Source organism: Montipora foliosa, chromosome 2, assembly GCF_036669935.1.
Source record: "Montipora foliosa isolate CH-2021 chromosome 2, ASM3666993v2, whole genome shotgun sequence".
Lineage (NCBI taxonomy): Eukaryota > Metazoa > Cnidaria > Anthozoa > Scleractinia > Acroporidae > Montipora > Montipora foliosa.
In genome coordinates this window covers 42,800,233-42,812,942 of record NC_090870.1, presented here as the reverse complement: position 1 = coordinate 42,812,942, position 12,710 = coordinate 42,800,233, and the positions used below count along the sequence as shown (strand labels likewise).

General features: G+C 38.6%; 1 protein-coding gene across 1 annotated transcript in view; it reads right to left on the bottom strand.

Moving 5' to 3' along the window:
- Window positions 1–4,025: 4,025 nt before the first annotated feature.
- The window catches only part of LOC137993173 (mitochondrial glycine transporter-like), a 9,812-nt gene continuing 1,127 nt past the window's right edge, over window positions 4,026–12,710 (bottom strand). The window contains exons 5-11 of the mRNA XM_068838872.1: window positions 10,736–10,809; window positions 9,619–9,721; window positions 7,980–8,049; window positions 6,640–6,738; window positions 6,206–6,372; window positions 5,839–5,931; window positions 4,026–4,924 (exon numbers count right to left, since the gene is read on the bottom strand). Coding sequence (XP_068694973.1) covers window positions 4,898–4,924; window positions 5,839–5,931; window positions 6,206–6,372; window positions 6,640–6,738; window positions 7,980–8,049; window positions 9,619–9,721; window positions 10,736–10,809 — 633 coding nt within the window. The 3' untranslated portion in view covers window positions 4,026–4,897. The remainder of the gene's footprint in view (window positions 4,925–5,838; window positions 5,932–6,205; window positions 6,373–6,639; window positions 6,739–7,979; window positions 8,050–9,618; window positions 9,722–10,735; window positions 10,810–12,710) is intronic.

The following is a 12,710-nucleotide window of genomic DNA, read 5'->3' as shown; positions in this document are numbered from 1 at the left end:
ACTGCTGTATTTTCACGAAATGGTTGCTTTAACCATTACTTCCTGGACATAACCTATCCTTGTATCTTCCGTCATTTTTTCAGTCTGTCTTCACGGGTTTCAAGCTGGATTCATGATAGATAATAGTCCCTTTCACTAACGGGCCAACAAAAGGGTTTCGGAGAGGGCTTCAATAACGATCTTTTAACAACACATAGTAATTAGCTACTTTCAAAAATATCATAATAGTCTGATGGTCCTCCAAAATTTTGCATAAGCATTGTCGCCAGTTTCTCTTTGGACTTATAATGGTCCCAAGAGAAAATAAAACAATGCTTACACAAATTTTTGGAGAGCAAACAAAGGGTATTATCGATGAAATGATATGTGAAATAGATCATATATGAACTGCGGATATGAAATCAAGTGAAGCTATGATCCCCGCAGTTGTGAACACAATTTTTGCAATTGCATAGAGAAGACTAAAAAATTCAGGACTTCAACGGGGTTGGAACCCATGACTTCGCGATACCGGTGCGACGCTCTAACCAACTGAGCTATGAAGCCACTGACGTTGAGAGCTGGTCATTTGGGGGTTCTAATGTTCCCGTGAGGAAAGAATTAACGATGAAATGATATGTGAAATAGATCATATATGAACTGCGGATATAAAATCAAATGAAGCTATCATGCTCGCAATTATGAACGCCCCGCACCGGTATCGCAAGGTCACGGGTTCAAACCCCGTTGAAGTCCTGAATTTTTCAGGCTTCAAGTGTATTTCGCTTGGCAGGTGTGTATGATTGACACGGCTTGACAGCTCAACTATAGTTAGTATAAAAATACTGTACTGTAGGGTCATTGAATCGTTCAGTAAAATAGAGCAGTCAAGTTGTTGTTACGGTTGCTAATCAGACGAATTAAAGAGCCTCTGCCAAAAACGAGTATTAATTGGAGTTGCTACTCTCCGTCAAGAAGTCCTTCAACACGCTAGTGGAGAATCTAGGTACCCTCTCGCAGCAACTGAGTCCAACGAAAACTTCCAGCACCCAATCTGCCGACCACACTGACCGGGGATAAAAAGGACAAAGGCCTGAACAAAACACAGAAGGAAATAAGACTAAAAAATAAGAGAAAAAAATTAAGAGAAAGGAGAAGAAAGAGATCGAAAGGAAGCTAGAACAAGAAACCTTGTCAGATCATTGGCCCTTCTAGGAATAAAGCTGATACTGCAGAAGCCAAGGAAAATGGCGAAGAAAAGAAAGAGAGCCAAGAAGACGAAAAAGAAGAAGGCCAGGAGCGTAGAATGAGACAGACGAATAAAAGAGTCTGCCAACGAACAGTGTGGGAGTTGCTTCTGTTGAAAGACATCTTAGAAGAGAGAAGCAAATTTGCAATGCGATTCCTTAGAGATACCATGTGTCAACGAGTCAGGCATTTCGGTTAACATTTCCTGAAGGAGGTGTCTCTGTTCGTCATTCATGATTTCAAATTTGCGCTTGTGTAATACTATGTTGAGGGCATGAACATGTATCAGTGTGGATCTGAGCACCAGAAGCGAATTCGCGGTCTCGGGTTTGAGATCAATTTACTATTTGATGACTGGGTAACGACTTAACGCACTAAAAGGACTCCTACCGCTCAATACCCGCAAGGCATATATAAAGAAAAGAATTAGTAGATTAAGTGTGATGGAGAATAATTTACCCCGCTGACTTTTTAATTAGTTACAGCAACTAATTTGACGTTTCAGTTAAATGTTTCTCATATGATTGGAAAACGGAAAAGTACATTCGTAATGTTCCCTTACTACCCTTATGTTCTTTTCTAGTCTATCTCACTCGACGCTCCTGGCCTTCTTCTTTTCGTCTTCTTGGTCTACTCTCTTTTCTTCGCCTTTTTCCTCGGCTTCTGCAGTATCCGCTTTCCGGCCTAGTAGGGCCTATGATCTGGCAAGGTTTCTTGTTCTAGCTTCCTTTCGTTCTCTTTCTCTCCCTTCTCTTTGTTATTTTTGTTTCTCTCTCTTTATTTTTTTCTGTCTTTTTGCCTTCCTGGGTTTCGTTCAGGTCTTTGTCCTTCTTTTTATGGCCGGTCAGGGTTGTCGGCTGATTATCGCTGGAACAGAACTGTTGTTCTTTTTCGTTGGACTCAGTTGCTGCAAGAGGTACCTGGATTCTCCACCACCTTGTCGAAGGATTTATTCGGGAAGAGAAGCAACTCGACCAAGGACGTTGAGTGTTTCTATGAAAACAAAAAAAACCTGCTTGGAAAACGGCCTATAATTAGATTTGGCTAGTTTTCAAAAGCGTCCAAAGTGCAGGTTTTTGGAGACTATTCAAAGTGGAGACCATTACTGAGAAAAGCTCCAAAAATGAGACAAAAAAAATTTCGAAAGGCAACCTTGTTGAAGTGACGAACTCTGCTACAATCAACGAAGACACAAGAAACTACATGCATTTCTAGCTGGAAAAACACCATATAAATTCGAACCTAATTACACTAATTATTAAGAAAAAATAAGCTAATTACACATTATCTTTATACTATTTGAAAATGTGTAAGTAAAAATTACATTTATTAAGCAGCCTAAAATGATGTTATTAAACGACGTGACACACCTCTCGTTTAGCATTGCGCTTAAAACGGGCGAGTTTTCTGGGGTTGGCACTAAGAGGGTTCCAGCCTGGTATTGACGGAGCGATAGTAAAAAGAACGTTGCGCATTAGCCGTTCTGCACAAAGACAAATCTAATTTATCGGTATGTCTGCGGATGTAATTGTGTACATGGATATTTGATCTTTTGCTGACATTACCACTTAAATACGAGAGCGCGAGGCCGTTCACAACCTTATACAAATGTATGGCGTCACGTGCTAGCAGCTGATCTTCAATAGAGGACCAGCCCAATTTCCGCGGAGTATTTGCCGGGGGGGGGGGGGGGGTACTTGGGTCAATTTACCGCGAATCTTGCCATTTTTAAATCCCACTAGCCAGAATTCTCTTACCCCCAAAATTCCGACAATTTGCGACCCCATTCTAGTAGCTCTGTCGGGAACTCTGTTGAAAATGCAACCCCATTGTAGTCAATCCAGTCGTGAAAATGCGACCCCATCCAGCGGCACATCCCCATTAGCCTATTTTAAGATAGGAAGTACACCCCCCGGGAGTATTTGCTAGCACGAGAGCAGCAACGTTTTTCCCAAGTTGCAGTTTGTGTATATTCTGCTTAAAAGTACCACCCTGGACTGCTGAACAATTAAAAAAGTTCACTGAATACCAAAGAGCTCAAAATAGTAAAGAATACAGGTTTGGAAAACAGATGCCTAACTTTGCTTATCTGACTCAAAACAGATAGAAAAGACGACGTCAAGGTGTTGACATGTTCATTAAATGTAAGGCTAGAGTTAAGTATGATACCAAGGTCCTAACTGAAGATAATGGAACAAGTTATTGGGCTAAGAAGGGGACTTTGACGTCCGAAACTTTGCTCAGGAGCTGTCTCGTTGCAAACGGGATGAATTTAGTTTTACTATAGGGTTTATCAGTAGCTGACTAGAACAGCACGAAGCAGCGTTAAATGAAAAACTTCGGAGATTTTAAAAAGACAGAAATCGATGTCATTGGAAGAGGAAGAGGAGGAAGAGAGATAAACCTTTGCATCATCAACATATGACTGAACGCTAGACTTCTTAACAACACAAGGTAAATCGTTCATGAATAGGCTGAACAACAAGGTCCCCAAGACAGACCCCTGAGGTACGCCTTGGCCGGTCACGGGTTGGCCAGCAACTACAGACCACTTTACTTCATATGCCCCACCCACTGATAAATTATTAGTCTTTTTTGTTTCAATCAAGCATATAGACTGCGAGAACGCAGACGCATTTCCGGCGGTCGTTTCGGGGAAGAGAAACGACCGTAGGAAATACGTCTGCGTTCGCAGGCTATAAAGCATATACACGAGATGTCAAACTATACAGCTCTTTACATGATTTTCAGGGTGAACTTTTTTTTCACATCGAACAAACATTAGTGCAACATGCTTTCTGTAGACTTTAAACAATGTCCTTTATTTGCAAACTACATAAAAAATCGCTATTGAGTAGAATATTTGTAAAATACCATAGATGTCTCAATTAATTATAAATAACTGGCTCTTAGTGGGCTCTTAGTAAGGTATGAAGGGGTAGTTTCTAAAGAAACTGTGGTGCTGCGTCGGTGGGGAAGTAGTATACAAAAATTTGGTTTTATCAACGGAGTTGATAATGTAAATTGGCCACCGTACAGAGATTCTAAAAGCTGACGTTTCGAGCGTTAGCCCTTCGTCAGAGCGAATTGGATTCGCTCTGACGAAGGGCTAACGCTCGAAACGTCAGCTTTTAGAATCTCTGTACGGTGGCCAATTTACATTATCAACTCCGTTGATAAAACCAAATCTTAGTAAGGTACATGTATGAAAATCTTTTTGAATAAGCATTGTTGCTGACCACGGTGTAACAGCAAAGAATCTAGTCTTCTACACTCTCTTCTTCTTGCATAGCTTTCATTCCTTGGGAATAGTGGACTCCTTGAAGCTCTGTTGAGGATCTGCGTTGCACCATGGGAATAAGTGCCAAATAATTGTTAATTATTGGAAACCGGAAATAAGCGCCGCCTGATGGGCCCTTCAGGCTCGTAACAGAGAGTTTCCCTTTACCTTTTAATTATAATTATTATAATTTCCTATCATTTGTGGTTTGGAGTGAACAAAATCACAAGTGTGGAGATGTGGTCCATATTTGTGTTCTAGCACTGAATCCCAGTTGTTTTCTTGACTTTAAGGAATCTCTTGCTGCGAGAAAAGTCGGTTTCGCGCCTGCCTGCACAAAACTCTGCTATAGACGAGCTATTGACTCGTCTGCAGATTTATCGCAGTTAATTATGTCAACCCAAGTTTCCTTGAAATCTGTTAAGAGAGAGGGAAAACAAAAATTAAAATTAAACTACCGTATTTGCTCGATTATAAAACGCCGCGGCGTTTATTCAATTTTGAGGATGTCCCATGCGGCGTTTATTTCAAACTCATATTTCTTACATCGCTGACAACAATTACGGTACATGGATATCAACTGTAAATATTATTTAAATAAAAACACGTTAAACGTTATAATGTCTCGCATTTTTGTTGAAATAAAATCGCAATTGTCTGGCTTGTGATCAACGCCCAAAGAATTAAACGTGTATCTGTTTTTTTTTCTTACAATCCTCGAACAAACGCCGGATTCTTCTGATTGGATGCGGCGCGTTTCTTCGAGGACGGCGTTTATTGGTATTTTTCCTTCCATCTGCGGCGTTTAATCGAGTAAATACGGTACTTGCAAAAGGAGGACAAAACGTTTTTAACGTCGTCCAATTTTGCCGACACCAAAGTGTCTCTTTTCGTGGTTAGCTAGCTCCCTACAGTTGCTTACAATAAGCAATGATCAACATTTCCTCTGAGAGAAATCAATCACTTAACATGAAATTTGTCCAACCTGAATTCTGAAAAACAATAAATAATTTGTTGCAATTTTCAATTCAGACCAGACAAATATTAACAATGTATAATACAGCTGACTGATTTCTCGGCAGAAAGATAAATCACTCGACAGATTCTTAAGAATTTTAACAGTAAAATTAGTAGTCAATTCAAGTCACTGCATCACCATTACAAAAAAATCGCTCTGTCATTGCTCTTGCCATAATACTCATCATAACCATTTTTTGTATACTACAGCTGTACTTGACCAAGAAATCTTAAAACTCATTTCTTGACAGGTTTCATAGCTCTTCTAGTAAATCAACTTCAGTGTTTAATCGCAATCGAGCTAATTGCAGCACCTGTTCATAAACTGTCCATGACAAAGCTGCCATAAGAGTTTTCCTGAGAGTTCGAGGAACTATTCCCTTAAAAAGCCCGGTCACTCCATCTGCCTGTAAAGAAAATCATAGGGGAAAAATGATCATTTTCTGTCAGATGTTCAAATGAATAGTAGCCGTATTCTACAGGAGTCAGCATATCAAATAATAGAGTAGAAGATACAATCATGTAATGTAACCGGCTAAGAAGAGGTTCATTGTTTAAAGTGTGGATATGTTGTGATTTGAAGTTATAATGATTAGTCTAACTTAAAACCCTTTGGTAGATTCTAGTTACATGTATCTCCAGAACTGAACAATCGAATGTAAAGGTGAACTGACATCTCACTTTTAAAATGGACGAGACAGCATCGCCATTGCCAGTGAACTTGTGGGGATACAGTTGGAGCCTTGTCTTCACTACATCTGCTGGCTGAGTAAGTATTGACGCGAAAACACCCGCCAACGCACCGCAAACAAATGTTTCAGCAGGGTTCAGTTCAGGTGACCTCAGTTCTGCCAGAAAAGAAAAAATATATTGATACCATATACATGTATAACACATCCATGCACGATCAGTCAACCCAATCTTGTTCATTTCTATTTGAACTATGGTTAGAGCTGCTAACCATTGGTGTAACAAAGTATTATTAATGTCCTATCGTTGATTCAATTCCTGCCTGGTACTTACATTGTTTTGCTACATGTACTTAAATACATGACTTGCATAAATTTTCTACAAATATTAATATTCATGCACAAGTGCTTAGTCATAAATCTTACCATACTTTGCTAATCCCTTAATTCTGGTATAGAACATAAAATAAATGCCTGAAAAGGGGGCATCTCGTGCGACCGTGGCCAATAATCCACTATACAGGCCTATGAAAAATAAACATGAAAACATATTATATACCTCTTTCGTTCCTTGGTATTTAAAAGTATATACAGCTACACCTATGGCTTTAACTAGGGGCAGATTGAAAGGCTTGCTATAGAGCATTTTCACATGACGTCAAGGCAGCCCTGTTCGTGTTCCAAACCAAAGAAATGGCGGCCATGATGGTGTACCAAACTAATCCTGTGGGAATTGAACTCTATTTTGATGCAAATACTTTCTTTAGTTTCAGTAATCCAATATAGCTGCTGGTCACGTGAGTGAAAACGCTCTATTGGCACACGAATTTGTTCTCAGCAACAACAACAACAACAACATCATGTATTGATAAAATTACATGTATATCGGATCTGATGTGATTGTGTATCTACAACATTAAAACTACAGTAACTGTTTACAAAGACTTTTAAAATTAAAATGAACCTATAGACCAAGCTGTTTTAATTAGTAATATATATGATCACTTGATGTGTACCAATTCAGGACGTAGATGATCTTTGCAGCACGTACATGTATTAATTTCTCCAACTCATCCAAGAGGGATTTCCCACAGCCAAAGCATACATGTAAGTCACTGATGGTAAAATTATTTTTAATTAAGGATCCGCACTTTCCTACATGTATAATCAGAAGCTGCAACTGTCTCATCTGGTGGCGTAAATTACCCAGTATGGGCTGGGACACTAAGCTCAGTGTAAGTGGCTTTTTTGACCAAGTTCCAGTATGAAATACAGTCCTTGACTATGTCAAATAAACCATAATTATAGAACTTGCTTTTAGTAGGCTACTATGACTTCTTCCACACCCTGTTTCCCAATGAATGATACTCTGTCCATAGATCTTGGTTGTTTGATAGTTTAGCCTTAAAGAGGGTTTTGTAACGTAGATTCACAAGATGCCGTAAATCAGTAGTGATCCAGGGTAAAAGACTGGCGTCTGACCTTGACCTCGTGGAAGGGCATGTGCCCATTACATATTTCACTAAATATGTGTGTCCACGCCCAATTAGTTAAACAATCATCCAAATTGTCGAACACCTCGCAAATCGTTCAACACCTCATTGAACACCTCGCAAGTCCCATTATGGAGATGTATTCACTAACAAACACTTTTCTGCTTAATGGGTAGAATAATTTATTATTCTTCAAGGTAATAAATTTATCAGAAGACCATGTTTTATGTACATCAAAATGCTTTATCTTAATTGTCTGAGTTTTGTAATCACCTCTAACTCCTTCACTCCTCCAGATTGATATGAGTGCATGGAACATACTATTGTACTTGAAAACACCACTCTGCAATAAAAGCAATAAATATAAAAGAACATTGAGCAAACGACTGCTTTCTAAATACCAGGCATAACTACTCGATGACATCAACAACATCAATGAATAATCGTTAGATAATCGATGGGTTAGTCAGTGATTATTGATGATGATCAATGAGTAATCGATAACTAATTGATAGGCCACAATTCTTTTTAGTCATGTAATACATGTATTAAACAGGTATGTACTAGGAAAAAAATGTGTAACACAGACACAAGAATCACAAACAAAAACATTCATTTGGTACAAGAAAGCAAGAAATCTGTAATACTTGTGCAGTATCATAGTTGATGGGTATTCGATGAGTAATCAATAGGTTATCAATGAGTAATCAATAACATCAGTGGGCAATCAATGACATCAATGAAAAATTGATGACATCGATGAGTAATCGATAGGCCGCAAAATTATTTGGATTTGATTATTCATCGATTATGTACTCATTGATCATCACCAATAGTCAATGACTAGTCAGTTAATTGATTATCCATCAATAAATTATTACTGACATTGGCTACTCAATGATGTCATTGTAATGATTGTTGATAAGTTATGCATGGTAAATAACCAAGTTTAAACTTAGCTAAGTTAACTCATCATTGCAACTACAATCTCAATACCTTCTTTAATTAAATTAATATGCTACTTTATATCAAGAGCCTGAAATCCCTAAATGTTCCTTGGTACTGTACATGTACATAATTATAAGCTTTTGAACAGTTATCTATAATTATAGTAATTAAGAGTCAAATCTTTCAATTTGCAAGCAGTGGCAGTAGCGAACAATGATACATTTACTGAGGAGGACTCATAAGAAAAATCATTGATTGTAAAATTTAATGGTTTGAGTCAGAATACCTTGATGAAGAAATATTGATGGGTGATGGCAACACTGAGAAGGATTTGTGAGTGATGATTTCCCCTGAACTGAAAGTGATCTGTGTGTTACTGCATGCCACATCTATCCTCATTATTGTTTACTGGGATTCCTCCATTTCATTTTATGTTGGCGGTTTATGTCTGGCCTTTGATGCCATTGACTTTTCCATTAACAACATGATTTCTTTGACACTTTGGCTCAAAATCATTTAATGTGCTTCAGTTTGGTCAAGGTCTGTGCATGGTAGAGCAAATGTTTGTTGCCTATCTTTGGAGGCATTCTGGTCAAATACTGACAAGCGGGACTGCTTTACTAGTGAATGTCACATTCCTTACTTCATCATAATTCACATACAATAATAATTATTAGTTTTGCAACCTAGTCTTGCACAAAGGTTTGGCTAGTTTTCAACCACATTCTTAGACCACTCTCCGAAAAAAAAAATATGGTTACCACCTATCACTTTATAAATAAAGTTTTGTAAGTCTTGCAAATTAAAGTATTATTTCAGGATATTCAAAGAGTACCCCCGGTAGTCTTGATGTGACTCAGTGTGAAGCACATCAAAGAAAACTGGAAAAAAGTTCTCTTGCTCAGTTTATAAAGGGGTACCTATAAAATTGCACAAATTTATGCCTCATGGAAGTTGTTAGTACCTCATATCTTGCTTTCAGCACAGTGACTGGTAAAAGTGTTACTCCCACTATTGTTCTTGCGCAAGCTCCCATCAACAGTGACTCGCCCATTGATGGTTCTTTACTATAATAGTAGAAAACAGATGTTAATACTGTTAAATAATATTTTCAATCAATTGAATAATGCTTTGTCACCCCTAAACTGAGTCCCATTGATGACTAAAATTGTGTGACAGAGTAAAATGTATGTGTCACTCTTACAGTAGGGCCAATTTAAATGGTGCGATTTCGTGCCATGGCCATGCGACAAGCTTACGACAGGCCTACGCCATGACTTATGATTGTTGCAGCGTTTTAAGACTCACATGTTTTAAAATGCTACAACATTTTCCCTGACATACACAACAATCGTAAACGAGTAGTAAGCCTGTCGTAAGTTTGTCGCATGCGACAAAAATCATACCGTGTAAATCAGCCCTTAGGAAGGAATGGGTTCAAGGGGACAACTAGTTATAAGGTTTTGAGTGGATGTAGATGTTGTTAATAAATTAAACTACTAATTAAGCAATAGAGGAGCTTTTCCATGTTTCCATAGCCTCATCTGAACACGAGGGGGAGTTGGGAGAATTAGAGACAATTATGCAAACCCGATACGCAGTCAAGGGTTTGCATAACTGTCGATAATTCTCCCAGCTTCCCCGAGTGTTTAGATGAGACTATGGAAACACGGAAAAAAAGTCCTCTATTGCTTTTATAAAATATTCCTCAAGGATAATTCGACAAATGAAGGAAAATGCTGTTTTTTTTTACTTCTTGATTGAAACAGATTTTCTTGATACACGCTCATACATGTATTTTCTACCAGCCAATCAAAATGCACGTCTGACTACAATTATATAACCAATCAAAATTTGTGTGACGTCACAGCCGTGTTTCCATACTCCCATCTAAACACAGTTATTGACCAATGAGAGTGCACATACTATCCTAATTATTTTATAAAATCTTGTAGACAGCATGATCAATATAATACAATAGCCATATTTGATAGTGAAAATTGTCACTGTCGTTCTGTCAATGACGTTCTCTGAACCACATCCATGCACCTCACCAACTATGCAAATTTTTACATTCACACCTGCCAAAATTTTGTGTTAAGCCATGAAGTGTACAGAAGTACATTCCAATCCCTGGGACACATCTTGATAGTGACTGGAATGAAGAGAAAAAGAAAAGAAAGTTTAGAGTGTCAGACTTCCTTTTTTTTCTTTTGTTAGTAGAAATTTATAATTGATTAAGATCTTTAATGACAGCATTACAATGTATCTGGTATTAAAGGAAGGAAGCCATCTGGGTGTACGGATCTTTCTGCCTGTTTTGATGACACACAAAAACAGAAGTTCACATTTCCAATAATAATTAATAGTGTATACTAAAATACCGGTAGTGGATAGCATTGAATGCGCACGCTGATTGGCTACTCAAACTCTGGATATCCTTTGCTATTCACTTCTGAGCAATTTGCACAGAATTTGTGTCCGAAAATGTTGCAATCTTTGCAGGAATAAATAAGTTAAAATCATCTTTTTGTGCTATATTATCTCACTGTTTTAGTATGTTTTTCACCTCAGTGTTGGTGGCTAGTAGTGAATACTTACCTCCGCGCTTTGCGGCTCGGTAAATATCCACCTCTAGCCACCTCAAATTCAGTGAATACAGTGTAGTTGTTAATTAGCCTGCATGCTGGGTTCTCAGTTCAACCTGTAACCTGTAACACCTGTCATGGGTGTCACTTGTAAGTGTTCTGGCTTTACAAACTTTTTATGATAAATTATTGTCCCCATCAAGTAGATCAGTTTGTCAATCAGTTGCAGACTGTTATGGATGCAAATAGTACAGAAATGGCTATTAGAATATTTTATAATAAAGTTTCTATATAACGCACGCTCTCATTGGTTTAAACACCGTGCTTTATGAGAGTACAAAGCACGGAACAAACGAAAGCTCACACCATCATCTGCAGAAATGCAGGGATCGCGTTAACGCAGAAATCGTGCATTTTTACGCAAATAAAATCCAAAAAATGCATCATCAAAATTTTAATGCGTGCCAGGACGCAAGGCACGGACTTAAATAACTCACACAACTTGCTTTGATTTGTCAGTATATTCTGTTGTTTGTAAAACTGTTGGAGCGATCTGTGATCATAATTGAAGTTCTAAGAAATGGGATTTAAAACATCTAAAAAGGTTAAAACTAAACTAGAGCACTCAAGAAGTAGGGAGAAACACTTGCCTATCAGCTCGTGTTTCCCCCTTACACTTTCGTGCTCTAGCCGCTTGCTGCGTGCATTTAAATTCTCACTGCTATCCATCACTGGAAGGGGGCAGAAGAGAGTGAGGGTGAGGGGAAGGGGGCGCAAAGAGTGAGGGGTGGGGGGGAGCTTATAGCCCCTCAACTTTTTTCTCCCGATGTTGTCTTCTCCTGAAACTCTCCTTCGTCCCATCACACTTCTGTGATCCATACCAAAACCTAGCCCTCCCACCAATATCCAGTATTGTGATTGGCTTATTCTATCACTTTGTCTGATGCTGTTTCTAACTGCCAGCCAACTGTTGCTGCAAACATGATTGGTAGCAGCAAAAAATAAAAGTGGCTGAAAGCTTCACTCCACTCCAGAGTGCATATTTTTGAAGGACACTGTAATTAATTTCCCATTCATCAGGTCACCGGTTTGCACTATAATGAGTGGATGGAATGAACGAACATAAGAGAACCAAAGAGCGATGCTAAAATTTTGTCTGATCAAAGCATAGAGTTTATCCCTCCAGTTTCAGCAGCATGCAGCAAGTTTCAGTATTGCTTAAAACCAGCCTAAACGGAAACCACCACAAACTATGTAAATTATTTTTATCCCTAGCACTATGCTGCCCTTACTTCCCTCCCCAATGGACCTGGGTGGGAAGAGAAAGAGTTTTTGGTCTTGAGGAACGATACAGCAGTTATAGATCTAGATCCACATCGCACACTCATGCCCAAGGGATGGTGACCACATGGACTGAACGATGTCAAGGTATTGTTGTCTTCTTCGTTTGCTTCAAATTTACCTCTTT